The 24,631-nt window shown below is 62.2% G+C and overlaps 1 protein-coding gene across 1 annotated transcript in view; it reads right to left on the reverse strand.

Annotated features, from left to right (window-relative positions):
* LOC140406319 (death-associated protein kinase 2-like) overlaps window positions 1-20,954 on the reverse strand; it is a 31,514-nt gene extending 10,560 nt beyond the window's left edge. Inside the window, exons 1-2 of the mRNA XM_072494437.1 lie at window positions 20,933-20,954; window positions 15,137-15,289 (exon numbers count right to left, since the gene is read on the reverse strand). Coding sequence (XP_072350538.1) covers window positions 15,137-15,213 — 77 coding nt within the window. The 5' untranslated portion in view covers window positions 15,214-15,289; window positions 20,933-20,954. The remainder of the gene's footprint in view (window positions 1-15,136; window positions 15,290-20,932) is intronic.
* Between the last annotated feature and the right edge of the window lie 3,677 nt (window positions 20,955-24,631).

Here is a 24,631-nt window from a genome sequence, read left to right on the forward strand (position 1 = left end):
ACACCCTCCAGACCCGGCAACCTCCTGGTAAACCTCCTCTGCACCCTCTCCAAAGCCTCCACGTCCTTCTGGCAGTGTGTAAGCTCCTCAAGACATCATTTTCTATTTCCCCAATTCCCCTAACATCCATGCCTTTCTCAACAGTAAATACTGAGGAGAAATATTCATTTAGGATCTATCTCTTGTGGATCCGCACAGCGACGACCTTGTTTATCCTTAAGAGGCCCGACTCTCTCCCTCTTTATCGCTTTATGTATTTGTAGACGCTCTTTGGATTCTCCTTCGCCTTATCTGCCAAAGCAATCTCGTGTCCCCGTTTTGCCCTCCTGATTTCTCTCTTATCTCTACTCCGACGGGCCCTACATTCTTCAAGGGGTCCACTTGATCCCAGCTGCCTTTGCCCGTCATACGCCTCCTTTGTCCTTTTGCCCATGGCCAATATCCCAAGTCACCCAGGGTTCCTCCTTCTACCAGCCTTGCCCTTCACTCTCAGAGGAATGTGCTCACCCTGAACCCTGGTTGACACCCTTTTGAAAGCCTCCCACTTACCAACCTTCCCTTTGCCTGGCAACAGACTCCGCCAATCAACTTTTGAAAGTTCCTGTCCAATACAGTCAAGATTGGCCCTGACCCAATTTACAATTTTAACTTTTAACATTCCAGAACGGTCATCAACAATCAGCACAGATTATGGACTAAGATCCCGGCAATGTAAACATTTCATTGGCTGCTAGCCAAGTCCATCAAGATGTATCATTGCTGGTGTCAGACAAAACAGCGCACCCTGCTGGAGTTTTTTTTAAAAATTAAATCCATCGGCATGGGCAAATTTTTGCCCAGGTACAAAGATTGAAATAGCAGATACTGGGTTCAGTTCCGATTCTGGTTAGTGGGGGGGGTCTCGGGTTAGTTGCTGGTTGGGGGGGTCTCGGATTAGTATCTGGGGGTCCCGGGTTAGTTGCTGGGGAACCCGGGTTAGTTGCTGGGGATTTCGGATTAGTGGGTGCGGGTCCTGGGTCAGTTGGTGGGGATCCGGATTAGTTGCTGGGGGCCCCGGGATAGTTGCTGGGGGTCCCGGGTTAGTTGGTGGGGGTCCCGGGTTAGTTGGTGGGGGTCTCGGGTTAGTTGGTGGGGGTCCCGGGTTAGTTGGTGGGGGTCCCGGGTTAGTTGTTGGGGGCCCCGGGTTAGTTGGTGGGGGTCCCGGGTTAGTTGCTGGGGGTCCCGGGTTAGTTGCTGGGGGTCCCGGGTTAGTTGCTGGGGGTCCCGGGTTAGTTGCTGGGGGTCCCGGGTTAGTTGTTGGGGGTCCCGGGTTAGTTGTTGGGGGTCCCGGGTTAGTTGTTCGGGGTCCCGGGTTAGTTGGTGGGGGTCCCGGGTTAGTTGGTGGGGGTCCCGGGTTAGTTGGTGGGGGTCCCGGGTTAGTTGGTGGGGGTCCCGGGTTAGTTGGTGGGGTTCTCGGGTTCGTTGCTGGGCGTCCCGGGTTAGTTGGTGGGGGTCCCGGGTTAGTTGGTGGGGGTCTCGGGTTAGTTGGTGGGGGTCCCGGGTTAGTTGCTGGGGGTCCCGGGTTAGTTGGTGGGGGTCCCGGGTTAGTTGCTGGGGGTCCCGGGTTAGTTGGTGGGGTTCTCGGGTTAGTTGCTGGGGGTCCCGGGTTAGTTGCTGGGGGACCCGCGTTAGTTGTTGGGGGTCCCGGGTTAGTTGGTGGGGGTCCCGGGTTAGTTGGTGGGGGTCCCGGGTTAGTTTCTGGGGGTCCCGGGTTAGTTGGTGGGGTTCTCGGGTTAGTCGCTGGGGGTCCCGGGTTAGTTGCTGGGGGACCCGGGTTAGTTGTTGGGGGTCCCGGGTTAGTTGGTGGGGGTCCCGGGTTAGTTGGTGGGGGTCTCGGGTTAGTTGCTGGGGGTCCCGGGTTAGTTGGTGGTAGTCCCGGGTTAGTTGGTGGGGGTCCCGGGTTAGTTGGTGGTAGTCCCGGGTTAGTTGGTGGGGGTCCCGGGTTAGTTGGTGGGGGTCCCGGGTTAGTTGGTGGGGGTCCCGGGTTAGTTGCTGGGGGTCCCGGGTTAGTTGCTGGGGGTCTCGGGTTAGTGGGTGGGGGTCCCGGGTTAGTTGGTGGGGGTCTCGGGTTAGTTGCTGGGGGTCCCGGGTTAGTTGGTGGTAGTCCCGGGTTAGTTGGTGGGGGTCCCGGGTTAGTTGCTGGGGGTCTCGGGTTAGTTGGTGGGGGTCCCGGGTTAGTTGGTGGGGGTCCCGGGTTAGTTGGTGGGGGTCCCGGGTTAGTTGGTGGGGGTCCCGGGTTAGTTTCTGGGGGTCTCGGGTTAGTTGCTGGGGGTCCCGGGTTAGTTGCTGGGGGTCCCGGGTTAGTTGCTGGGGGTCCCGGGTTAGTTGGTGGGGGTCCCGGGTTAGTTTCCGGGGGTCCCGGGTTAGTTGCTGGGGGCCCCGGGTTAGTTGGTGGGGGTCCCGGGTTAGTTGGTGGGGGTCCCGGGTTAGTTTCTGGGGGTCCCGGGTTAGTTTCCGGGGGTCCCGGGTTAGTTGCTGGGGGTCCTGGGTTAGTTGCTGGGGGTCCCGGGTTAGTGGGTGAGGGTCCCGGGTTAGTTGGTGGGGGTCCCGGGTTAGTTGGTGGGGGTCCCGGGTTAGTTGGTGGGGGTCCCGGGTTAGTTGGTGGGGGTCACGGGTTAGTTGGTGGGGGTCCCGGGTTAGTTGGTGGGGGTCCCGGGTTAGTGGGTGGGGGTCCCGGGTTAGTTGGTGGGGGTCTCGGGTTAGTTGGTGGGGGTCCCGGGTTAGTTGGTGGGGGTCCCGGGTTAGTTGCTGGGGGTCCCGGGTTAGTGGGTGGGGGTCCCGGGTTAGTTGTTGGGGGTCCCGGGTTAGTTTCTGGGGGTCCCGGGTTAGTTGGTGGGGATCCCGGGTTAGTTGCTGGGGGTCCCGGGTTAGTTGCTGGGGGTCCCGGGTTAGTTGTTGGGGGTCCCGGGTTAGTTGGTGGGGGTCCCGGGTAAGTTGGTGGGGGTCCCGGGTTAGTTGCTGGGTGTCCCGGGTTAGTTGGTGGGGGTCTCGGGTTAGTTGGTGGGGGTCCCGGGTTAGTTGTTGGGAGTCTCGGGTTAGTTGGTGGGTGTCCCGGGTTAGTTGGTGGGGGTCCCGGGTTAGTTGCTGGGGGTCCCGGGTTAGTTGGTGGGGGTCCCGGGTTAGTTGCTGGGGGTCCCGGGTTAGTTTCTGGGGGTCCCGGGTTAGTTTCTTGGGGTCCCGGGTTAGTTGCTGGGGGTCTCGGGTTAGTTGGTGGGGGTCTCGGGTTAGTAGCTGGGGTCCCGGGTTAGTTGTTGGGGGTCTCGGGTTAGTAGCTGGGGTCCCGGGTTAGTTTCTGGGGGTCCCGGGTTAGTTTCTGGGGGTCCCGGGTTAGTTTCTGGGGGTCCCGGGTTAGTTGGTGGGGGTCCCGGGTTAGTTGCTGGGGGTCTCGGGTTCGTTGGTGGGGGTCCCGGGTTAGTAGCTGGGGGTCCCGGGTTAGTTGCTGGGGGTCCCGGGTTAGTTGGTGGGGGTCTCGGGTTAGTTACTGGGGGTCCCGGGTTAGTTGCTGGGGGTCCCGGGTTAGTTTCTGGGGATCCCGGGTTAATTGGTGGGGGTCCCGGGTTAGTTGGTGGGGGTCTCGGGTTAGTTGCTGGGGGTCCCGGGTTAGTTGCTGGGGGTCCCGGGTTAGTTGGTGGGGGTCCCGGGTTAGTTGGTGGGAGTCCCGGGTTAGTTGCTGGGGGTCCCGGGTTAGTTGCTGGGGGTCTCGGGTTAGTTGCTGGGGGTCCCGGGTTAGTTGCTGGGGGTCCCGGGTTAGTTGGTGGGGGTCCCGGGTTAGTTGCTGGGGGTCCCGGGTTAGTTGTTGGGGGTCCCGGGTTAGTTGGTGGGGGTCCCGGGTTAGTTGGTGGGGGTCCCGGGTTAGTTTGGGGGTCCCGGGCTGGTTCGGGGGTCCCGGGCTGGTTTGGGGGTCCCGGGTTAGTTCGGGGGTCCCAGGCTGGTTCGGGGGTCCCGGGTTGTTTGGGGGTCCCGGGTTAGTTAGGTGGTCCCGGGCTGGTTCGGGGGTCCCGGGCTGGTTCGGGGGTCCCGGGTTAGTTCGGGGGTCCCGGGCTGGTTTGGGGGTCCCGGGTTAGTTCGGGGGGTCCCGGGCTGGTTTGGGGGTCCAGGGCTGGTTTGGGGGTCCCGGGCTGGTTTGGGGGTCCCGGGCTGGTTTAGGGGTCCCGGGTTAGTTCGGGGGTCCCGGGCTGGTTCGGGGGTCCCGGGCTGGTTCGGGGGTCCCGGGCTGGTTCGGGGGTCCCGGGCTGGTTTGGGGGTCCCGGGCTGGTTTGGGGGTCCCGGGCTGGTTTGGGGGTCCCGGGTTGGTTTGGGGGTCCCGGGTTAGTTTGGGGGTCCCGGGTTGGTTTGGGGGTCCCGGGTTGGTTTGGGGGTCCCGGGCTGGTACGGGGGTCCCGGGCTGGTTTGGTGGTCCCGGGTTGCTTTGGGGGTCCCGGGTTGGTTTGGGGGTCCCGGGCTGGTACGGGGGTCCCGGGCTGGTTTGGTGGTCCCGGGTTGGTTTGGGGGTCCCGGGCTGGTCTGGGGGTCCCGGGTTAGTTCGGGGGTCCCGGGCTGGTTTGGGGTTCCCGGGTTGGTTTGGGGGTCCCGGGCTGGTACGGAGGTCCTGGGTTATTTTGGGGGTCCCAGGCTGGTTTGGGGGTCCCGGGTTGGTTTGGGGGTCCCGGGTTAGTTCGGGGGTCCCGGGCTGGTTTGGGGGTCCCGGGTTGGTTTGGGGGTCCCGGGTTAGTTCGGGGGTCCCGGGCTGGTTTGGGGGTCCCGGGTTAGTTGCTGGGAGTCCCGGCTTAGTTGCTGGGGGTCCCGGGTTAGTTGGTGGGGGTCCCGGGTTAGTTGTTGGGGGTCCCGGGTTAGTTGCCGGGGGTCCCGGGTTAGTTGCTGGGGGTCCCGGGTTAGTTGGTGGGGGTCCCGGGTTAGTTGGTGGGGGTCTCTGGTTAGTTGTTGGGGGTCCCGGGTTAGTTGCTGGGGGTCCCGGGTTAGTTGGTGGGGGTCCCGGGTTAGTTGCTGGGGGTCCCGGGTTAGTTGCTGGGGGACCCGGGTTAGTTGGTGGGGGTCTCGGGTTAGTTGGTGGGGGTCCCGGGTTAGTTGGTGGGGGTCCCGGGTTAGTTGCTGGGGGACCCGGGTTAGTTGGTGGGGGTCTCGGGTTAGTTGGTGGGGGTCCCGGGTTAGTTGCTGGGGGTCCCGGGTTAGTTGGTGGGGGTCTCGGGTTAGTTGGTGGGGGTCCCGGGTTAGTTGCTGGGGGTCCCGGGTTAGTTGGTGGGGGTCCCGGGTTAGTTGCTGGGGGTCCCGGGTTAGTTTCTGGGGGTCCCGGGTTAGTTTCTTGGGGTCCCGGGTTAGTTGCTGGGGGTCTCGGGTTAGTTGGTGGGGGTCTCGGGTTAGTAGCTGGGGTCCCGGGTTAGTTGTTGGGGGTCTCGGGTTAGTAGCTGGGGTCCCGGGTTAGTTGCTGGGGGTCCCGGGTTAGTTTCTGGGGGTCCCGGGTTAGTTTCTTGGGGTCCCGGGTTAGTTGCTGGGGGTCTCGGGTTAGTTGGTGGGGGTCTCGGGTTAGTAGCTGGGGTCCCGGGTTAGTTGGTGGGGGTCTCGGGTTAGTTGCTGGGGGTCCCGGGTTAGTTGGTGGGGGTCTCGGGTTAGTTGCTGGGGGTCCCGGGTTAGTTGGTGGGGGTCTCGGGTTAGTTGCTGGGGGTCCCGGGTTAGTTGCTGGGGGACCCGGGTTAGTTGCTGGGGGTCCCGGGTGCTTTGGGGGTCCCGGGTTAGTTGGTGGGGGTTCCCGGTTAGTTGCTTGGGGTCCCGGGCTGGTTTGGGGGTCCCGGGCTGGTTCGGGGGTCCCGGGCTGGTTTGGGGGTCCCGGGCTGGTTTGGGGGTCCCGGGCTGGTTTGGGGGTCCCGGGTTGGTTTGGGGGTCCCGGGTTAGTTTGGGGGTCCCGGGTTGGTTTGGGGGTCCCGGGTTGGTTTGGGGGTCCCGGGCTGGTACGGGGGTCCCGGGCTGGTTTGGTGGTCCCGGGTTGGTTTGGGGGTCCCGGGCTGGTTTGGGGGTCCCGGGTTAGTTGTTGGGGGTCTCGGGTTAGTAGCTGGGGTCCCGGGTTAGTTTCTGGGGGTCCCGGGTTAGTTTCTGGGGGTCCCGGGTTAGTTTCTGGGGGTCCCGGGTTAGTTGGTGGGGGTCCCGGGTTAGTTGCTGGGGGTCTCGGGTTAGTTGGTGGGGGTCCCGGGTTAGTAGCTGGGGGTCCCGGGTTAGTTGCTGGGGGTCCCGGGTTAGTTGGTGGGGGTCTCGGGTTAGTTACTGGGGGTCCCGGGTTAGTTGCTGGGGGTCCCGGGTTAGTTTCTGGGGATCCCGGGTTAATTGGTGGGGGTCCCGGGTTAGTTGGTGGGGGTCTCGGGTTAGTTGCTGGGGGTCCCGGGTTAGTTGCTGGGGGTCCCGGGTTAGTTGGTGGGGGTCCCGGGTTAGTTGGTGGGAGTCCCGGGTTAGTTGCTGGGGGTCCCGGGTTAGTTGCTGGGGGTCTCGGGTTAGTTGCTGGGGGTCCCGGGTTAGTTGCTGGGGGTCCCGGGTTAGTTGGTGGGGGTCCCGGGTTAGTTGCTGGGGGTCCCGGGTTAGTTGTTGGGGGTCCCGGGTTAGTTGGTGGGGGTCCCGGGTTAGTTGGTGGGGGTCCCGGGTTAGTTTGGGGGTCCCGGGCTGGTTCGGGGGTCCCGGGCTGGTTTGGGGGTCCCGGGTTAGTTCGGGGGTCCCAGGCTGGTTCGGGGGTCCCGGGTTGTTTGGGGGTCCCGGGTTAGTTAGGTGGTCCCGGGCTGGTTCGGGGGTCCCGGGCTGGTTCGGGGGTCCCGGGTTAGTTCGGGGGTCCCGGGCTGGTTTGGGGGTCCCGGGTTAGTTCGGGGGTCCCGGGCTGGTTTGGGGGTCCAGGGCTGGTTTGGGGGTCCCGGGCTGGTTTGGGGGTCCCGGGCTGGTTTAGGGGTCCCGGGTTAGTTCGGGGGTCCCGGGCTGGTTCGGGGGTCCCGGGCTGGTTCGGGGGTCCCGGGCTGGTTCGGGGGTCCCGGGCTGGTTTGGGGGTCCCGGGCTGGTTTGGGGGTCCCGGGCTGGTTTGGGGGTCCCGGGTTGGTTTGGGGGTCCCGGGTTAGTTTGGGGGTCCCGGGTTGGTTTGGGGGTCCCGGGTTGGTTTGGGGGTCCCGGGCTGGTACGGGGGTCCCGGGCTGGTTTGGTGGTCCCGGGTTGCTTTGGGGGTCCCGGGTTGGTTTGGGGGTCCCGGGCTGGTACGGGGGTCCCGGGCTGGTTTGGTGGTCCCGGGTTGGTTTGGGGGTCCCGGGCTGGTTTGGGGGTCCCGGGTTAGTTCGGGGGTCCCGGGCTGGTTTGGGGTTCCCGGGTTGGTTTGGGGGTCCCGGGCTGGTACGGAGGTCCTGGGTTATTTTGGGGGTCCCAGGCTGGTTTGGGGGTCCCGGGTTGGTTTGGGGGTCCCGGGTTAGTTCGGGGGTCCCGGGCTGGTTTGGGGGTCCCGGGTTGGTTTGGGGGTCCCGGGTTAGTTCGGGGGTCCCGGGCTGGTTTGGGGGTCCCGGGTTAGTTGCTGGGAGTCCCGGCTTAGTTGCTGGGGGTCCCGGGTTAGTTGGTGGGGGTCCCGGGTTAGTTGTTGGGGGTCCCGGGTTAGTTGCCGGGGGTCCCGGGTTAGTTGCTGGGGGTCCCGGGTTAGTTGCTGGGGGTCCCGGGTTAGTTGGTGGGGGTCCCGGGTTAGTTGGTGGGGGTCTCTGGTTAGTTGTTGGGGGTCCCGGGTTAGTTGCTGGGGGTCCCGGGTTAGTTGGTGGGGGTCCCGGGTTAGTTGCTGGGGGTCCCGGGTTAGTTGCTGGGGGACCCGGGTTAGTTGGTGGGGGTCTCGGGTTAGTTGGTGGGGGTCCCGGGTTAGTTGGTGGGGGTCCCGGGTTAGTTGCTGGGGGACCCGAGTTAGTTGGTGGGGGTCTCGGGTTAGTTGGTGGGGGTCCCGGGTTAGTTGCTGGGGGTCCCGGGTTAGTTGGTGGGGGTCTCGGGTTAGTTGGTGGGGGTCCCGGGTTAGTTGCTGGGGGTCCCGGGTTAGTTGGTGGGGGTCCCGGGTTAGTTGCTGGGGGTCCCGGGTTAGTTTCTGGGGGTCCCGGGTTAGTTTCTTGGGGTCCCGGGTTAGTTGCTGGGGGTCTCGGGTTAGTTGGTGGGGGTCTCGGGTTAGTAGCTGGGGTCCCGGGTTAGTTGTTGGGGGTCTCGGGTTAGTAGCTGGGGTCCCGGGTTAGTTGCTGGGGGTCCCGGGTTAGTTTCTGGGGGTCCCGGGTTAGTTTCTTGGGGTCCCGGGTTAGTTGCTGGGGGTCTCGGGTTAGTTGGTGGGGGTCTCGGGTTAGTAGCTGGGGTCCCGGGTTAGTTGGTGGGGGTCTCGGGTTAGTTGCTGGGGGTCCCGGGTTAGTTGGTGGGGGTCTCGGGTTAGTTGCTGGGGGTCCCGGGTTAGTTGGTGGGGGTCTCGGGTTAGTTGCTGGGGGTCCCGGGTTAGTTGCTGGGGGACCCGGGTTAGTTGCTGGGGGTCCCGGGTGCTTTGGGGGTCCCGGGTTAGTTGGTGGGGGTTCCCGGTTAGTTGCTTGGGGTCCCGGGCTGGTTTGGGGGTCCCGGGCTGGTTCGGGGGTCCCGGGCTGGTTTGGGGGTCCCGGGCTGGTTTGGGGGTCCCGGGCTGGTTTGGGGGTCCCGGGTTGGTTTGGGGGTCCCGGGTTAGTTTGGGGGTCCCGGGTTGGTTTGGGGGTCCCGGGTTGGTTTGGGGGTCCCGGGCTGGTACGGGGGTCCCGGGCTGGTTTGGTGGTCCCGGGTTGGTTTGGGGGTCCCGGGCTGGTTTGGGGGTCCCGGGTTAGTTCGGGGTCCCGGGCTGGTTTGGGGTTCCCGGGTTGGTTTGGGGGTCCCGGGCTGGTACGGTGGTCCTGGGTTATTTTGGGGGTCCCAGGCTGGTTTGGGGGTCCCGGGTTGGTTTGGGGGTCCCGGGTTAGTTTGTGGGTCCCGGGCTGGTTTGGGGGTCCCGGGTTGGTTTGGGGGTCCCGGGTTAGTTCAGGGGTCCCGGGCTGGTTTGGGGGTCCCGGGTTAGTTGCTGGGGGTCCCGGGTTAGTTGGTGGGGGTCCCGGGTTAGTTGGTGGGGGTCCCGGGTTAGTTGGTGGGGTTCCCGGGTTAGTTGGTGGGGGTCCCGGGTTAGTTGGTGGGGGTCCCGGGTTAGTTGCTGGGGGTCTCGGGTTAGTTGGTGGGGGTCTCGGGTTAGTAGCTGGGGTCCCGGGTTAGTTGTTGGGGGTCTCGGGTTAGTAGCTGGGGTCCCGGGTTAGTTGCTGGGGGTCCCGGGTTAGTTTCTGGGGGTCCCGGGTTAGTTTCTTGGGGTCCCGGGTTAGTTGCTGGGGGTCTCGGGTTAGTTGGTGGGGGTCTCGGGTTAGTAGCTGGGGTCCCGGGTTAGTTGTTGGGGGTCCCGGGTTAGTTTCTGGGGATCCCGGGTTAATTGGTCGGGGTCTCGGGTTAGTTGCTGGGGGTCCCGGGTTAGTTGGTGGGGGTCCCGGGTTAGTTGCTGGGGGTCCCGGGTTAGTTGCTGGGCGTCCCGGGTTAGTTTCTGGGGGTCCCGGGTTAGTTTCTTGGGGTCCCGGGTTAGTTGCTGGGGGTCTCGGGTTAGTTGGTGGGGGTCCCGGGTTAGTTGGTGGGGGTCCCGGGTTAGTTGCTGGTGGTCCCGGGTTAGTTGCTGGGGGTCCCGGGTTAGTTTCTGGGGGTCCCGGGTTAGTTTCTTGGGGTCCCGGGTTAGTTGCTGGGGGTCTCGGGTTAGTTGGTGGGGTCCCGGGTTAGTTGTTGGGGGTCCCGGGTTAGTTTCTGGGGATCCCGGGTTAATTGGTCGGGGTCTCGGGTTTGTTGGTGGGGGTCCCGGGTTAGTTGCTGGGGGACCCGGGTTAGTTGCTGGGGGTCCCGGGTTAGTTGCTGGGGGTCCCGGGTTAGTTGCTGGGGTTCCCGGGTTAGTTGGTGGGGGTCCCGGGTTAGTTGGTGGGGGTCCCGGGTTAGTTTCTAGGGGTCCCGGGTTAGTTGGTGGGGGTCCCGGGTTAGTTGGTGGGGGTCCCGGGTTAGTTTCTGGGGGTCCCGGGTTAGTTGTTGGGGGTCCCGGGTTAGTTGGTGGGGGTCCCGGGTTAGTTGCTGGGGGTCCCGGGTTAGTTGGTGGGGGTCCCGGGTTAGTTGGTGGGGGTCCCGGGTTAGTTGGTGGGGGTCCCGGGTTAGTTGGTGGGATTCCCGGGTTAGTTTCTGGGGGTCCCGGGTTAGTTGCTGGGGGTCCCGGGTTAGTTTCTGGGGGTCCCGGGTTAGTTGCTGGGGGTCCCGGGTTAGTTGGTGGGGGTCCCGGGTTAGTTGCTGGGGATCCCGGGTTAGTTGGTGGGGGTCTCGTGTTAGTAGCTGGGGTTCCCGGGTTAGTTGGTGGGGGTCCCGGGTTAGTTGGTGGGGGTCTCGGGTTAGTTGGTGGGATTCCCGGGTTAGTTTCTGGGGGTCCCGGGTTAGTTGGTGGGGGTCCCGGGTTAGTTTCTGGGGGTCCCGGGTTAGTTGGTGGGGGTCCCGGGTTAGTTTCTGGGGGTCCCGGGTTAGTTGCTGGGGGTCCCGGGTTAGTTGGTGGGGGTCCCGGGTTAGTTGCTGGGGATCCCGGGTTAGTTGGTGGGGGTCTCGTGTTAGTAGCTGGGGTTCCCGGGTTAGTTGGTGGGGGTCCCGGGTTAGTAGCTGGGGTTCCCGGGTTAGTTGGTGGGGGTCCCGGGTTAGTAGCTGGGGGTCTCGGGTTAGTTGCTGGGGGTCTCGGGTTAGTAGCTGGGGTTCCCGGGTTAGTTGGTGGGGGTGTCGGGTTAGTTGCTGGGGGTCCCGGGTTAGTTGTTGGGGGTCCCGGGTTAGTTGCTGGGGGTCACGGGTTAGTTGTTGGGGGTCCCGGGTTAGATGCTGGGGGTCACGGGTTAGTTGCTGGGGGTCCCGGGTTAGTTGCTGGGGGTCCCGGGTTAGTTGCTGGGGGTCCCGGGTTAGTTGCTGGGGGTCCCGGGTTAGTTGCTGGGGGTCACGGGTTAGTTGGTGGGGGTCCCGGGTTAGTTGCTGGGGGTCCCGGGTTAGTTGCTGGGGGTCCCGGGTTAGTTGCTGGGGGTCCCGGGTTAGTGGGTGGGGGTCCTGGGTTAGTTGCTGGGGGTCCCGGGTTAGTTGGTGGGGGTCCCGGGTTCGTTGCTGGGGGTCTCGGGTTAGTTGCTGCGGGTCCCGGGTTAGTTGCTGGGGGTCCCGGGTTAGTTGCTGGGGGTCCCGGGTTAGTTGCTGGGGGTCACGGGTTAGTTGCTGGGGGTCACGGGTGGTTTGGGGGTCCCGGGTTAGTTCGGGGTTCCGGGCTGGTTCGGGGGTCCCGGGTTAGTTCGGGGGTCCCGGGTTGGTTTGGGGGTCCCGGGCTGGTTCGGGGGTCCCGGGTTGGTTTGGAGGTTCCGGGTTAGTTTGGGGGTCCCGGGCTGGTTCGGGGGTCCCGGGCTGGTTTGGGGGTCCCGGGTTAGTTCAGGGGTCCCAGGCTGGTTCGGGGGTCCCGGGTGGTTTGGGGGTCCCGGGTTAGTTCGGGGGTCCCGGGCTGGTTCGGGGGTCCCGGGCTGGTTCGGGGGTCCCGGGCTGGTTTGGGGGTCCCGGGTTAGTTCGGGGGTCCCGGGCTGGTTTGGGGGTCCAGGGCTGGTTTGGGGGTCCCGGGCTGGTTTGGGGGTCCCGGGCTGGTTTAGGGGTCCCGGGTTAGTTCGGGGGTCCCGGGCTGGTTCGGGGGTCCCGGGCTGGTTCGGGGGTCCCGGGCTGGTTCGGGGGTCCCGGGTGGTTTGGGGGTCCCGGGCTGGTACGGGGGTCCCGGGTTGGTTTGGGGGTCCCGGGTTAGTTCGGGGGTCCCGGGCTGGTTTGGGGGTCCCGGGTTGGTTTCGGGGTCCCGGGCTGGTTTGGTGGTCCCGGGTTGGTTTGGGGGTCCCGGGCTGGTTTGGGGGTCCCGGGTTAGTTCGGGGGTCCCGGGCTCGTTTGCGGTTCCCGGGTTGGTTTGGGGGTCCCGGGCTGGTACGGAGGTCCCGGGTTATTTGGGGGTCCCGGGCTGGTTTGGGGGTCCTGGGTTGGTTTGGGGGTCCCGGGTTAGTTCGGGGGTCCCGTGCTGGTTTGGGGGTCCCGGGTTGGTTTGGGGGTCCCGGGTTAGTTCGGGGGTCCAGGGCTGGTTTGGGGTTCCCGGGTTAGTTGCTGGGGGTCCCGGGTTAGTTGCTGGGGGTCCCGGGTTAGTTGGTGGGGGTCTCCGGTTAGTTGGTGGGGGTCCCGGGTTAGTTGGTGGGGTTCCCGGGTTAGTTGGTGGGGGTCCCGGGTTAGTTACTGGGGGTCCCGGGTTAGTTGCTTGGGGTCCCGGGTTAGTTGCTTGGGGTCCCGGGTTAGTTGCTGGGGGTCCCGGGTTAGTTGGTGGGGGTCCCGGGTTAGTTGGTGGGGGTCCCGGGTTAGTTGCTGGGGGTCTCGGGTTAGTTGCTGGGGGTCCCGGGTTAGTTGTTGGGGGTCCCGGGTTAGTTGGTGGGGGTCCCGGGTTAGTTGGTGGGGGTCCCGGGTTAGTTTCTGGGGGTCCCGGGTTAGTTTCTGGGGGTCCCGGGTTAGTTGCTGGGGGTCCCGGGTTAGTTTCTGAGGGTCCCGAGTTAGTTTCTGGGGGTCCCGGGTTAGTTTCTTGGGGTCCCGGGTTAGTTGCTGGGGGTCCCGCGTTAGTTGCTGGGGATCCTGGGTTAGTTGCTGGGGGTCCCGGGTTAGTTGGTGGGGGTCCCGGGTTAGTTGGTGGGGGTCCCGGGTTAGTTGGTGGGGGTCCCGGGTTAGTTGGTGGGGGTCTCGGGTTAGTAGCTGGGGTCCCGGGTTAGTGGGTGGGGGTCCCGGGTTAGTTTCTGGGGATCCCGGGTTAATTGGTGGGAGTCCCGGGTTAGTTGCTGGGGGTCTCGGGTTAGTTGGTGGGGGTCCCGGGTTAGTTGCTGGGGGTCCCGGGTTAGTTGCTGGGGGTCCCGGGTTAGTTGTTGGGGGTCCCGGGTTAGTTGGTGGGGGTCCCGGGTTAGTTGCTGGGGGTCCCGGGTTAGTTGCTGGGGGTCCCGGGTTAGTTGGTGGGGGTCCCGGGTTAGTTGGTGGGAGTCCCGGGTTAGTTGCTGGGGGTCTCGGGTTCGTTGGTGGGGGTCCCGGGTTAGTTGCTGGGGGTCCCGGGTTAGTTGGTGGGGGTCCCGGGTTAGTTGGTGGGGGTCCCGGGTTAGTTGCTGGGGGTCCCGGGTTCGTTGCTGGGGGTCCCGGGTTAGTTGCTGGGGGTCCCGGGTTAGTTGTTGGGGGTCACGGGTTAGTTGGTGGGGGTTCCGGGTTAGTTGCTGGGGGTCCCGGGTTAGTTCGCGGGTCCCGGGTGGTTTGGGGGTCCCGGGTTAGTTCGGGGTTCCGGGCTGGTTCGGGGGTCCCGGGTTGGTTTGGGGGTCCCGGGCTGGTTCGGGGGTCCCGGGTTGGTTTGGAGGTTCCGGGTTAGTTTGGGGGTCCCGGGCTGGTTTGGGGGTCCCGGGTTGGTTTGGGGGTCCCGGGCTGGTTCGGGGGTCCCGGGTTGGTTTGGAGGTTCCGGGTTAGTTTGGGGGTCCTGGGCTGGTTCGGGGGTCCCGGGCTGGTTTAGGGGTCCCGGGTTAGTTCGGGGGTCCCAGGCTGGTTCGGGGGTCCCGGGTGGTTTGGGGGTCCCGGGTTAGTACGGGGGTCCCGGGCTGGTTCGGGGGTCCCGGGCTGGTTCGGTGGTCCCGGGCTGGTTTGGGGGTCCCGGGTTAGTTCGGGGGTCCAGGGCTGGTTTGGGGGTCCAGGGCTGGTTTGGGGATCCCGGGCTGGTTTGGGGGTCCCGGGCTGGTGTAGGGGTCCCGGGTTAGTTCGGGGGTCCCGGGCTGGTTCGGGGGTCCCGGGCTGGTTCGGGGGTCATGTGCTGGTTTGGGGGTCCCGGGTGGTTTGGGGGTCCCGGGTGGTTTGGGGGTCCCGGGCTGGTTTGATGGTCCCGGGTTGGTTTGGGGGTCCCGGGCTGGTTTGGGGGTCCCGGGCTGGTTCGGGGGTCCCGGGTTAGTTCGGGGGTCCCGGGCTGGTTTGGGGTTCCCGGGTTGGTTTGGGGGTCCCGGGCTGGTACGGAGGTCCCGGGTTATTTTGGGGGTCCCGGGCTGGTTTGGGGTTCCCGGGTTGGTTTGGGGGTCCCGGGTTAGTTCGGGGGTCCCGGGCTGGTTTGGGGTTCCCGGGTTGGTTTGGGGGTCCCGGGCTGGTTCGGGGGTCCCGGGTTATTTCGGGGTTCCGGGCTGGTTCGGGGGTCCCGGTTGGTTTGGGGGTCCCGGGCTGGTTCGGGGGTCCCGGGTTATTTCGGGGTTCCGGGCTGGTTCGGGGGTCCCGGTTGGTTTGGGGGTCCCGGGCTGGTTTGGGGGTCCCGGGTTACTTCGGGGGTCCCGGGCTGGTTTCGGGGTCCCGGGTTGGTTTGGGGTCCCGGGCTGGTTCGGGGGTCCCGGGCTGGTTCGGGGGTCCTGGGCTGGTTTGGTGGTCCCGGGTTAGTTCGGGGGTCCCGGGCTGGTTTGGGGGTCCCGGGTTAGTTCGGGGGTCCCGGGCTGGTTTGGGGGTCCCGGGCTGGTTCGGGGTTCCCGGGCTGGTTTGGTGGTCCCGGGTTAGTTCGGGGGTCCCGGGCTGGTTTGGGGGTCCCGGGTTAGTTCGGGGGTCCCGGGCTGGTTTGGGGGTCCCGGGCTGGTTTGGGGGTCCCGGGCTGGTTCGGGGGTCCCGGGCTGGTTCGGGGGCCCCGGGCTGGTTCGGGGGTCCCGGGCTGGTTCGGGGGTCCCGGGCTGGTTCGGGGGTCCCGGGCTGGTTCGGGGGTCCCGGGCTGGTTCGGGGGTCCCGGGCTGGTTTGGGGGTCCCGGGCTGGTTTGGGGGTCCCGGGCTGGTTCGGGGGTCCCGGGCTGGTTCGGGGGCCCCGGGCTGGTTCGGGGGTCCCGGGCTGGTTCGGGGGTCCCGGGCTGGTTAGGGGGTCCCGGGCTGGTTCGGGGGTCCCGGGCTGGTTCGGGGGTCCCGGGCTGGTTCGGGGGTCCCGGGCTGGTTTGGGGGTCCCGGGCTGGTTCGGGGGTCCCGGGCTGGTTCGGGGGTCCGGGGTTTGGAAGGGCGTGTTACTCACGCGGGGTCTTTGAGCAGGAGTTTCCGGATGAAATCCTTCGCCATGTTGCTGGTCCTCCCGAAGCACGGATCCTCCATCTCATAATTCAGCTCCACGATGTTGGAGAGGGTCTCGCTGTCCGTGTCCCCCTGGAACGGGGACAGGCCACTCAACCTGCGGCACGTCAACCGAGAGGGGCGTCACATCCTGACCCAGTCACAACCAGAGGATCACACCGCCCAGTACTGGGGGCCATTCAGTCCATCACGCCTGTGCTAGCTCCCTGAAGGAGCTATTTGCCCCAAACCTGCCGCTCGCTCGACCCCCCCCCCCCCCGCATCACTGTAAATTCCCAACAGAGATCCTCACAGACAGAGAGATACCCTCACACAGACAGAGAGAGACCCCCACAGACAGAGAGAGACCCCCACAGACAGAGAGAGAGACCCTCACACAGACAGAGAGAGACCCTCACACAGACAGAGAGAGAGACCCTCACACAGACAGAGAGAGACCCTCACACAGACAGAGAGAGAGACCCTCACACAGACAGAGAGAGACCCCCACAGACAGAGAGAGACCCCCACAGACAGAGAGAGAGACCCTCACACAGACAGAGAGAGACCCTCACACAGACAGAGAGAGAGACCCTCACACAGACAGAGAGAGATACCCTCACACAGACAGAGAGAGAGACCCTCACACAGACAGAGACCCTCACACAGACAGAGAGAGAGACCCTCACACAGACAGAGAGAGACCCCCACAGACAGAGAGAGACCCCCACAGACAGAGAGAGAGACCCTCACACAGACAGAGAGAGACCCTCACACAGACAGAGAGAGAGACCCTCACACAGACAGAGAGAGAGACCCTCACACAGACAGAGAGAGACCCTCACAGACAGAGAGAGACCCACACAGACAGAGAGAGAGACCCACACAGACAGAGAGAGAGACCCTCACACAGACAGAGAGAGACCCTCACACAGACTGAGAGAGACCCTCACACAGACAGAGAGAGAGACCCTCACACAGACAGAGAGAGACCCACACAGACAGAGAGAGAGAGAGACCCTCACACAGAGAGAGAGACCCCCACAGACAGAGAGAGACCCCACACAGACAGAGAGAGAGAGACCCTCACACAGACAGAGAGAGAGACCCTCACACAGACAGAGAGAGACCCACACAGACAGAGAGAGAGAGAGACCCTCACACAGACAGAGAGAGAGAGACCCTCACACAGGCAGAGAAAGAGACCCTCACACAGACAGAGAGAGAGACCCTCACACAGACAGAGAGAGACCCTCACACAGACAGAGAGAGAGACCCTCACACAGACAGAGAGAGACCCTCACACAGACAGAGAGAGAGAGACCCTCACACAGACAGAGAGAGAGAGACCCTCACACAGACAGAGAGAGAGACCCTCACACAGACAGAGAGAGAGACCCTCACACAGACAGAGAGACCCCCACACAGACAGAGAGAGACCCTCACACAGTCAGAGAGAGAGACCCTCACACAGTCAGAGAGAGAGACCCTCACACAGACAGAGAGAGACCCACACACAGACAGAGAGAGACCCACACACAGACAGAGAGAGAGAGACCCTCACACAGACAGAGAGACCCTCACACAGACAGAGAGAGAGACCCTCACACTTACAGAGAGAGACTATCACACAGACAGAGAGACCCCCACACAGACAGAGAGAGACCCTCACACAGACAGAGAGAGAGACCCTCACACAGACAGAGAGAGACCCCCACACAGAGAGAGAGACCCTCACACAGACAGAGAGAGACCCTCACACAGAGAGAGAGAGTGACCCCCACACAGACACAGAGAGAGAAACCCTCACACAGACAGAGAGAGAGACCCTCACACAGACAGAGAGAGACCCTCACACAGACACAGAGAGAGAGAGACCCTCACACAGACAGAGAGAGACCCTCACACAGACAGAGAGAGAGAGAGACCCTCACACAGACAGAGTAAGAGACCCTCACACAGACAGAGAGAGAGAGAGACCCTCACACAGACAGAGAGAGAGAGAGACCCTCACACAGACAGAGTAAGAGACCCTCACACAGACAGAGAGAGATACCCTCACACAAACAGAGAGAGAGAGACACTCACACAAACAGAGAGAGAGAGACCCTCACAGACAGAGAGAGAGAGACCCTCACGCAGACAGAGAGAGAGAGACCCTCACACAGACAGAGAGAGAGACCCTCACACAGAGAGAGACCCCCACACAGACAGAGAGAGACCCTCACACAATCAAAGAGAGACCCTCACACAGACAGAGAGACCCTCACACAGACAGAGAGAGAGACCCTCACACAGACAGAGAGAGACCCACACACAGACAGAGAGAGAGACCCACACAGACAGAGAGAGAGAGAGACCCTCACACAGACAGAGAGAGAGAGACCCTCACACAGACAGAGAGAGACCCTCACACAGACAGAGAGAGAGAGAGACCCTCACACAGACAGAGTAAGAGACCCTCACACAGACAGAGAGAGATACCCTCACACAAACAGAGAGAGAGAGACCCTCACACAGACAGAGAGAGACCCACACACAGACAGAGAGAGAGACCCACACAGACAGAGAGAGAGAGAGACCCTCACACAGACAGAGAGAGAGAGACCCTCACACAGGCAGAGAAAGAGACCCTCACACAGACAGAGAGAGAGACCCTCACACAGACAGAGAGAGACCCTCACACAGACAGAGAGAGAGAGAGACCCCCACACAGACAGAGAGAGACCCTCACACAATCAGAGAGAGACCCTCACACAGGCAGAGAAAGAGACCCTCACACAGACAGAGAGAGAGACCCTCACACAGACAGAGAGAGACCCTCACACAGACAGAGAGAGAGACCCTCACACAGACAGAGAGAGACCCTCACACAGACAGAGAGAGAGAGACCCTCACACAGACAGAGAGAGAGACCCTCACACAGACAGAGAGACCCTCACACAGACAGAGAGATCCCCACACAGACAGAGAGAGACCCTCACACAGTCAGAGAGAGAGACCCTCACACAGTCAGAGAGAGAGACCCTCACACAGACAGAGAGAGACCCACACACAGACAGAGAGAGAGAGACCCTCACACAGTCAGAGAGAGAGACCCTCACACAGACAGAGAGAGACCCACACACAGACAGAGAGAGACCCACACACAGACAGAGAGAGAGAGACCCTCACACAGTCAGAGAGAGAGACCCTCACACAGACAGAGAGAGACCCTCACACAGACAGAGAGAGACCCTCACAGACAGAGAGAGACCCACACAGACAGAGAGAGAGAGAGACCCTCACACAGACAGAGAGAGAGACCCTCACAGACAGAGAGAGAGACCCTCACAGACAGAGAGAGAGACCCTCACACAGACAGAGAGAGACCCTCACACAGACAGAGAGAGAGACCCTCACACAGACAGAGAGAGAAAGACCCTCACACAGACAGAGAGAGAGACCCTCACACAGACAGAGAGAGAGAGAGACCCTCACACAGACAGAGAGAGAGACCCTCACACAAACAGAGAGAGAGATACCCTCACACAAACAGAGAGAGAGAGACCCTCACACAGACAGAGAGGGAGAGACCCTCAAACAGACAGAGAGAGATACCCTCACACAAACAGAGAGAGAGAGACCCTCACACAGACAGAGAGAGAGAGACCCTCACGCAGACAGAGAGAGAGAGACCCTCACGCAGACAGAGAGAGAGACCCCCACACAGACAGAGAGAGACCCTCACACAATCAGAGAGAGACCCTCACACAGACAGAGAGACCCTCACACAGACAGAGAGAGAGACCCTCACACAGACAGAGAGAGACCCACACACAGACAGAGAGAGAGAGACCCTCACACAGACAGAGAGAGAGACCCTCACACTTACAGAGAGAGAGACCCTCACACTTACAGAGAGAGAGACCCTCACACAGACAGAGAGACCCTCACACAGACAGAGCGAGACCCCACACAGACAGAGCGAGACCCTCACACAGACTGAGAGAGACCCTCACACAGCCAGAGAGAGACCCTCACAGACAGAGAGCGACCCTCACACAGACAGAGAGAAAGACCCTCACACAGACAGAGAGAGAGACCCTCACACAGACAGAGAGAGAGACCCTCACACAGACAGAGAGAGAGAGACCCTCACGCAGACAGAGAGAGAGAGACCCACACACAGACAGAGAGAGAGACCCACAGACAGAGAGAGACCCTCACACAGACAGAGAGAGACCCCCACACAGACAGAGAGACCCACAGACAGAGAGAGACCATCTCACAGCCAGAGAGAGCCCCTCACAGACAGAGAGAGAGACCCTCACACAGACAGAGAGAGAGACCCTCACACAGACAGAGAGAGACCCACACAGACAGAGAGAGAGAGAGACCCTCACACAGACAGAGAGAGAGACCCTCACACAGACAGAGAGAGAGACCCACACACAGACAGAGAGAGAGACCCACAGACAGAGAGAGACCCTCACACAGACAGAGAGAGACCCCCACACAGACAGAGAGACCCACAGACAGAGAGAGACCATCTCACAGCCAGAGAGAGCCCCTCACAGACAGAGAGAGAGACCCTCACACAGACAGAGAGAGAGACCCTCACACAGACAGAGAGAGAGACCCTCACACAGACAGAGAGAGACCCACACAGACAGAGAGAGAAACCCTCACACAGTCAGAGAGAGACCCTCACACAGACAGAGAGAGACCCTCACACAGACAGAGAGAGAGACCCTCACACAGATAGAGAGAGAGCGAGAGACCCTCACACAGACAGAGAGAGAGACCCTCACACAGACAGAGAGAGACCCACACAGACAGAGAGAGAGAACCTCACACAGTCAGAGAGAGACCCTCACACAGACAGAGAGAGACCCTCACACAGACAGAGAGAGAGACCCTCACACAGACAGAGAGAGACCCACACAGACAGAGAGAGAGAACCTCACACAGTCAGAGAGAGACCCTCACACAGTCAGAGAGAGAGACCCTCACACGGACAGACAGAGAGACCCTCACACAGACAGAGAGAGTGACCCTCACACAGACAGAGAGAGAGACCCACACAGACAGAGAGAGACCCTCACACAGACAGAGAGAGAGACCCACACAGACAGAGAGAGACCCTCACACAGACTGAGAGAGAGACCCTCACACAGAGAGAGAGACCCTCACACAGACAGAGAGAGACCCTCACACAGACAGAGAGAGAGACCCTCACACAGATAGAGAGAGAGCGAGAGACCCTCACACAGACAGAGAGAGAGACCCTCACACAGACAGTGAGAGACCCACACAGACAGAGAGAGAGAACCTCACACAGTCCGAGAGAGACCCTCACACAGACAGAGAGAGAGACCCTCACACGGACAGACAGAGAGACCCTCACACAGACAGAGAGACCCTCACACAGACAGAGAGAGAGACCCTCACACAGACAGAGAGAGAGACCCACACAGACAGAGAGAGACCCTCACACAGACAGAGAGAGAGACCCACACAGACAGAGAGAGACCCTCACACAGACAGAGAGAGACCCTCACACAGACAGAGAGAGACCCTCACACAGACAGAGAGAGACCCACACAGACAGAGAGAGACCCTCACACAGACAGAGAGAGACCCTCACACAGACAGAGAGAGACCCACACAGACAGGGCGAGTGACCCCCACACAGTCAGGGACCCCCCCCCCCCCGTGACGAGGCAGACAGGCTCTGTACAGCGACGCTGGTGGAGGTGGGGTTGAGCGATTTACTTACAGAATGAAGGTGATGACTCCAACACTCCTGGAGGACAGAAGAAGGAGGCGATTAAGTGGGAGTGAGGGGTGAAAGCCGACTGCGACATCCCCGTTACCCCAGGAGCGACATCAATGTAAACGCAGCGAGTGACCTAATCCCCCTGCCTCTGACCACTCCAAACCTGAATGGGACAATTCACCCATTCACTGCGGGTCTCCCTCGAGAGGGTCTCGCAGTCTCCAACCCTCCCCCTCGGTCAGCGTCCCCCCTCCATCACATTACCACCCCCACCCCACCTCCCCTCCACCGTCCCATCTCAGCTCATCCACTGCCGAGACCCTCGTCCCGGATTCCGTTCGCCCCCAGGTCTGACTGTCACAGAGCTCCGAGGAGAAGTGGGGGCCATTGCCACATCCAGCCTCCTCCCCATTCACTCCCTACCCCCTCCCTATCTCTGTAACCTCCTCCAGCCCCTACACCCCTCCCTATCTCTGTAACCTCCTCCAGCCCCCACACCACCTCCCTATCTCTGTAACCTCCTCCAGCCCCTGCACCCATCCCTATCTCTGTAACCTCCTCCAGCCCCTACACCCCCTCCCTATCTCTGTAACCTCCTCCAGCCGCTGCACCCCCTCCCTATCTCTGTAACCTCCTCCAGCCCCTACACCCCCTCCCTATCTCTGTAACCTCCTCCAGCCCCTACACCCCCTCCCTATCTCTGTAACCCCCTCCAGCCCCTCCCTATCTCTGTAACCTCCTCCAGCCCTTACACCCCCTCCCTATCTCTGTAACCTCCTCCAGCCCCTACACCCCCTCCCTATCTCTGTAACCCCCTCCAGCCCCTCCCTATCTCTGTAACCTCCTCCAGCCCCTACACCCCCTCCCTATCTCTGTAACCTCCTCCAGCCTCTCCCTATCTCTGTAACCTCCTCCAGCCCTTACACCCCCCTCCCTATCTCTGTAACCTCCTGCAGCCCCTACACCCCCTCCCTATCTCTGTAACCTCCTCCACCCCCCACACCCCCTCCCTATCTCTGTAACCACCTCCAGCCTCTACACCCCCTCCCTATCTCTGAAATCTCCTCCAACCCCGACACCCCCTCCCTATCTCTGTGACCTCCTCCAGCCCCTACACCCCCCTCCCTATCTCTGTAACCGCCTTCAGTCCCTACACCCCCTCCCTATCTCTGTAACCTCCTCCAGCCCCCTACACCCCCTCCCTATCTCTGTAACCTCCTCCAGCCCCTACACCCCCTCCCTATCTCTGTAACCTCCTCCAGCCCCTACACCCCCTCCCTATCTCTGTAACCTCCTCCAGCCTCTACACCCCCTCCCTATCTCTGTAACCTCCTCCAGCCCCTACACCCCCTCCCTATCTCTGTAACCTCCTCCAGCCCCTACACCCCCTCCCTATCTCTGTAACCTCCTCCAGGCCCTACAACCCCTCCCTATCTCTGTAACCTCCCCAGGCCCCTACACCCCCTCCCTATCTCTGTAACCTCCTCCAGCCCCTACAACCCCCTCCCTGTCTCTGTAACCTCTTCCAGCCCCTACACCCCCTCCCTATCTCTGTAACCTCCTCCAGCCCCTACACCCCCTCCCTATCTCTGTAACCTCCACCAGCCCCTACACCCCCTCCCTATCTCTGTAACCTCCTCCTGCCTCCTACTCCCCCTCCCTATCTCTGTAACATACTCCAGCCCCTACACCCCCTCCCTATCTCTGTAACCGCCCACAGGCCCTACACCCCCTCCCTATCTCTGTAACCTCCTCCAGCCCCTACACCCCCTCCCTATCTCTGTAACCTCCTCCAGCCCCAACACCCCCTCCCTATCTCTGTAATCTCCTGCAGCCCCTACACCCCCTCCCTATCTCTGTAACCTCCTACACCCCTCCCTACCCCTGTTACCCCCTCCAGCCCCTACACCCCCTCCCTATCTCTGTAACCTCCTCCAGCCACTACACCCCCTCGCTATCTCTGTAACCTCCTCCAGCCCCAACACCCCCTCCCTATCTCTGTAACCTCCTCCAGCCCCTACATCCCCTCCCTATCTCTGTAACCTCCTCCTGCCCCAACACCCCCTCCCTATCTCTGTAACCTCCTACGGGCCCGACACTCCCTCCCTATCTCAGTAACCTCCTCCAGTCCCTACACCCCCTTCCTATCTCTGTAACCTCCTCCAGCCCCTACACCCCCCTCCCTATCTCTGTAACCTCCTCCATCCCCTACACCCCCTCCCTATCTCTGTAACCTCCTCCAGCCCCTACACTCCCTCCCTATCTCTGAAACCTCCTCCAGCCCCAACACCCCCTCCCTATCTCTGTAACCTCCTCCAGCCCGTACACCCCTCCCTATCTCTGTAACCTCCTCCAGCCCCTACACCCCCTCCCTATCTCTGTAACCTCCTCCAGCCCCTACACCCCCTCCCTATCTCTGTAACCTCCTCCAGCCCCTACACCCCCTCCCTATCTCTGTAACCTCCTCCACCCCCTCCCTATCTCTGTAACCTCCTCCAGCCCGTACACCCCCTCCCTATCTCTGTAACCTCCTCCAGTCCCTACACCACCTCCACCCCCTCCCTATCTCTGTAACCTCCTCCAGCCCCTACACCCCCTCCCTATCTCTGTAACCTCCCCCAGACCCTACACCCCCTCCCTATCTCTGTAACCTCCTCCAGTCCCTACACCCCCTCCCTATCTCTGTAACCTCCTACACCCCTCCCTATCCCTGTTACCCCCTCCAGCCCCTACACCCCCTCCCTATCTCTGTAAGCTCCTCCACCCCCTACACCCCTCCCTATCCCTGTAACCTCCTACAGCCCCTATTCCCCCTCCCTATCTCTTTAACCTCCTCCAGCCCCTACACCCCCTCCCTATCTCTGTAACCCCCTCCAGCCCATACACCCCCTCCCTATCTCTGTAACCTCCTCCAGTCCCCTACACCCCCTCCCTATCTCTGTAACCTCCCCCAGCCCCTACATCCCCTCCCTATCTCTGTAACCTCCCCTAGTCCCTACACCCCCTCCCTATCTCTGTAACCTCCCCCAGCCCCTCCATCCCCTCCCTATCTCTGTAACCTCCCCTAGTCCCTACACCCCCTCCCTATCTCTGTAACCTCCTCCAGCCCCTACACCCCCTCCCTATCTCTGTAACCTCCTCGAGCCCCTACACCCCCTCCCTATGTCTGTAACCTCCTCCAGCCCCTACACACCCTCCCTATCTCTGTAACCTCCTCCAGCCCCTACACCCCCTCCCTATCTCTGTAACCTCCTCCAGCCCCGACACGCCCTCCCTATCTCTCTAAGCTCCTCCAGCCCCGACACCCCCTCCCTATCTCTGTAACCTCCTCGAGCCCCTACACCCCCTCCCTATCTCTGTAACCCCCTCCAGCCCCTACACCCCCTCCCTATGTCTGTAACCTCCTCCAGCCCCTACACCCCCTCCCTATCTCTGTAACCTCCTCCAGCCCCTACACTCCCTCCCTATCTCTGTAACCTCCTCCAGCCCCTACAATCCTCCCTGTCTCTGTAACCTCCTCCAGACCCTACACCCCCTCCCTATCTCTGTAACCTCCCCCAGCCCCTACAACCCCTCCCTATCTCTGTAACCTCCCCCAGTCCCTACACCCCTCACTATCTCTGTAACCTCCCCCAGCCCCTACACCCCCTCCCTATCTCTGTAACCTCCTCCAGCCCCTTGACCCCCTCCCTATCTCTG

The sequence above is a fragment of the Scyliorhinus torazame genome, unplaced genomic scaffold (assembly GCF_047496885.1).
Source record: "Scyliorhinus torazame isolate Kashiwa2021f unplaced genomic scaffold, sScyTor2.1 scaffold_471, whole genome shotgun sequence".
Taxonomy (NCBI): domain Eukaryota; kingdom Metazoa; phylum Chordata; class Chondrichthyes; order Carcharhiniformes; family Scyliorhinidae; genus Scyliorhinus; species Scyliorhinus torazame.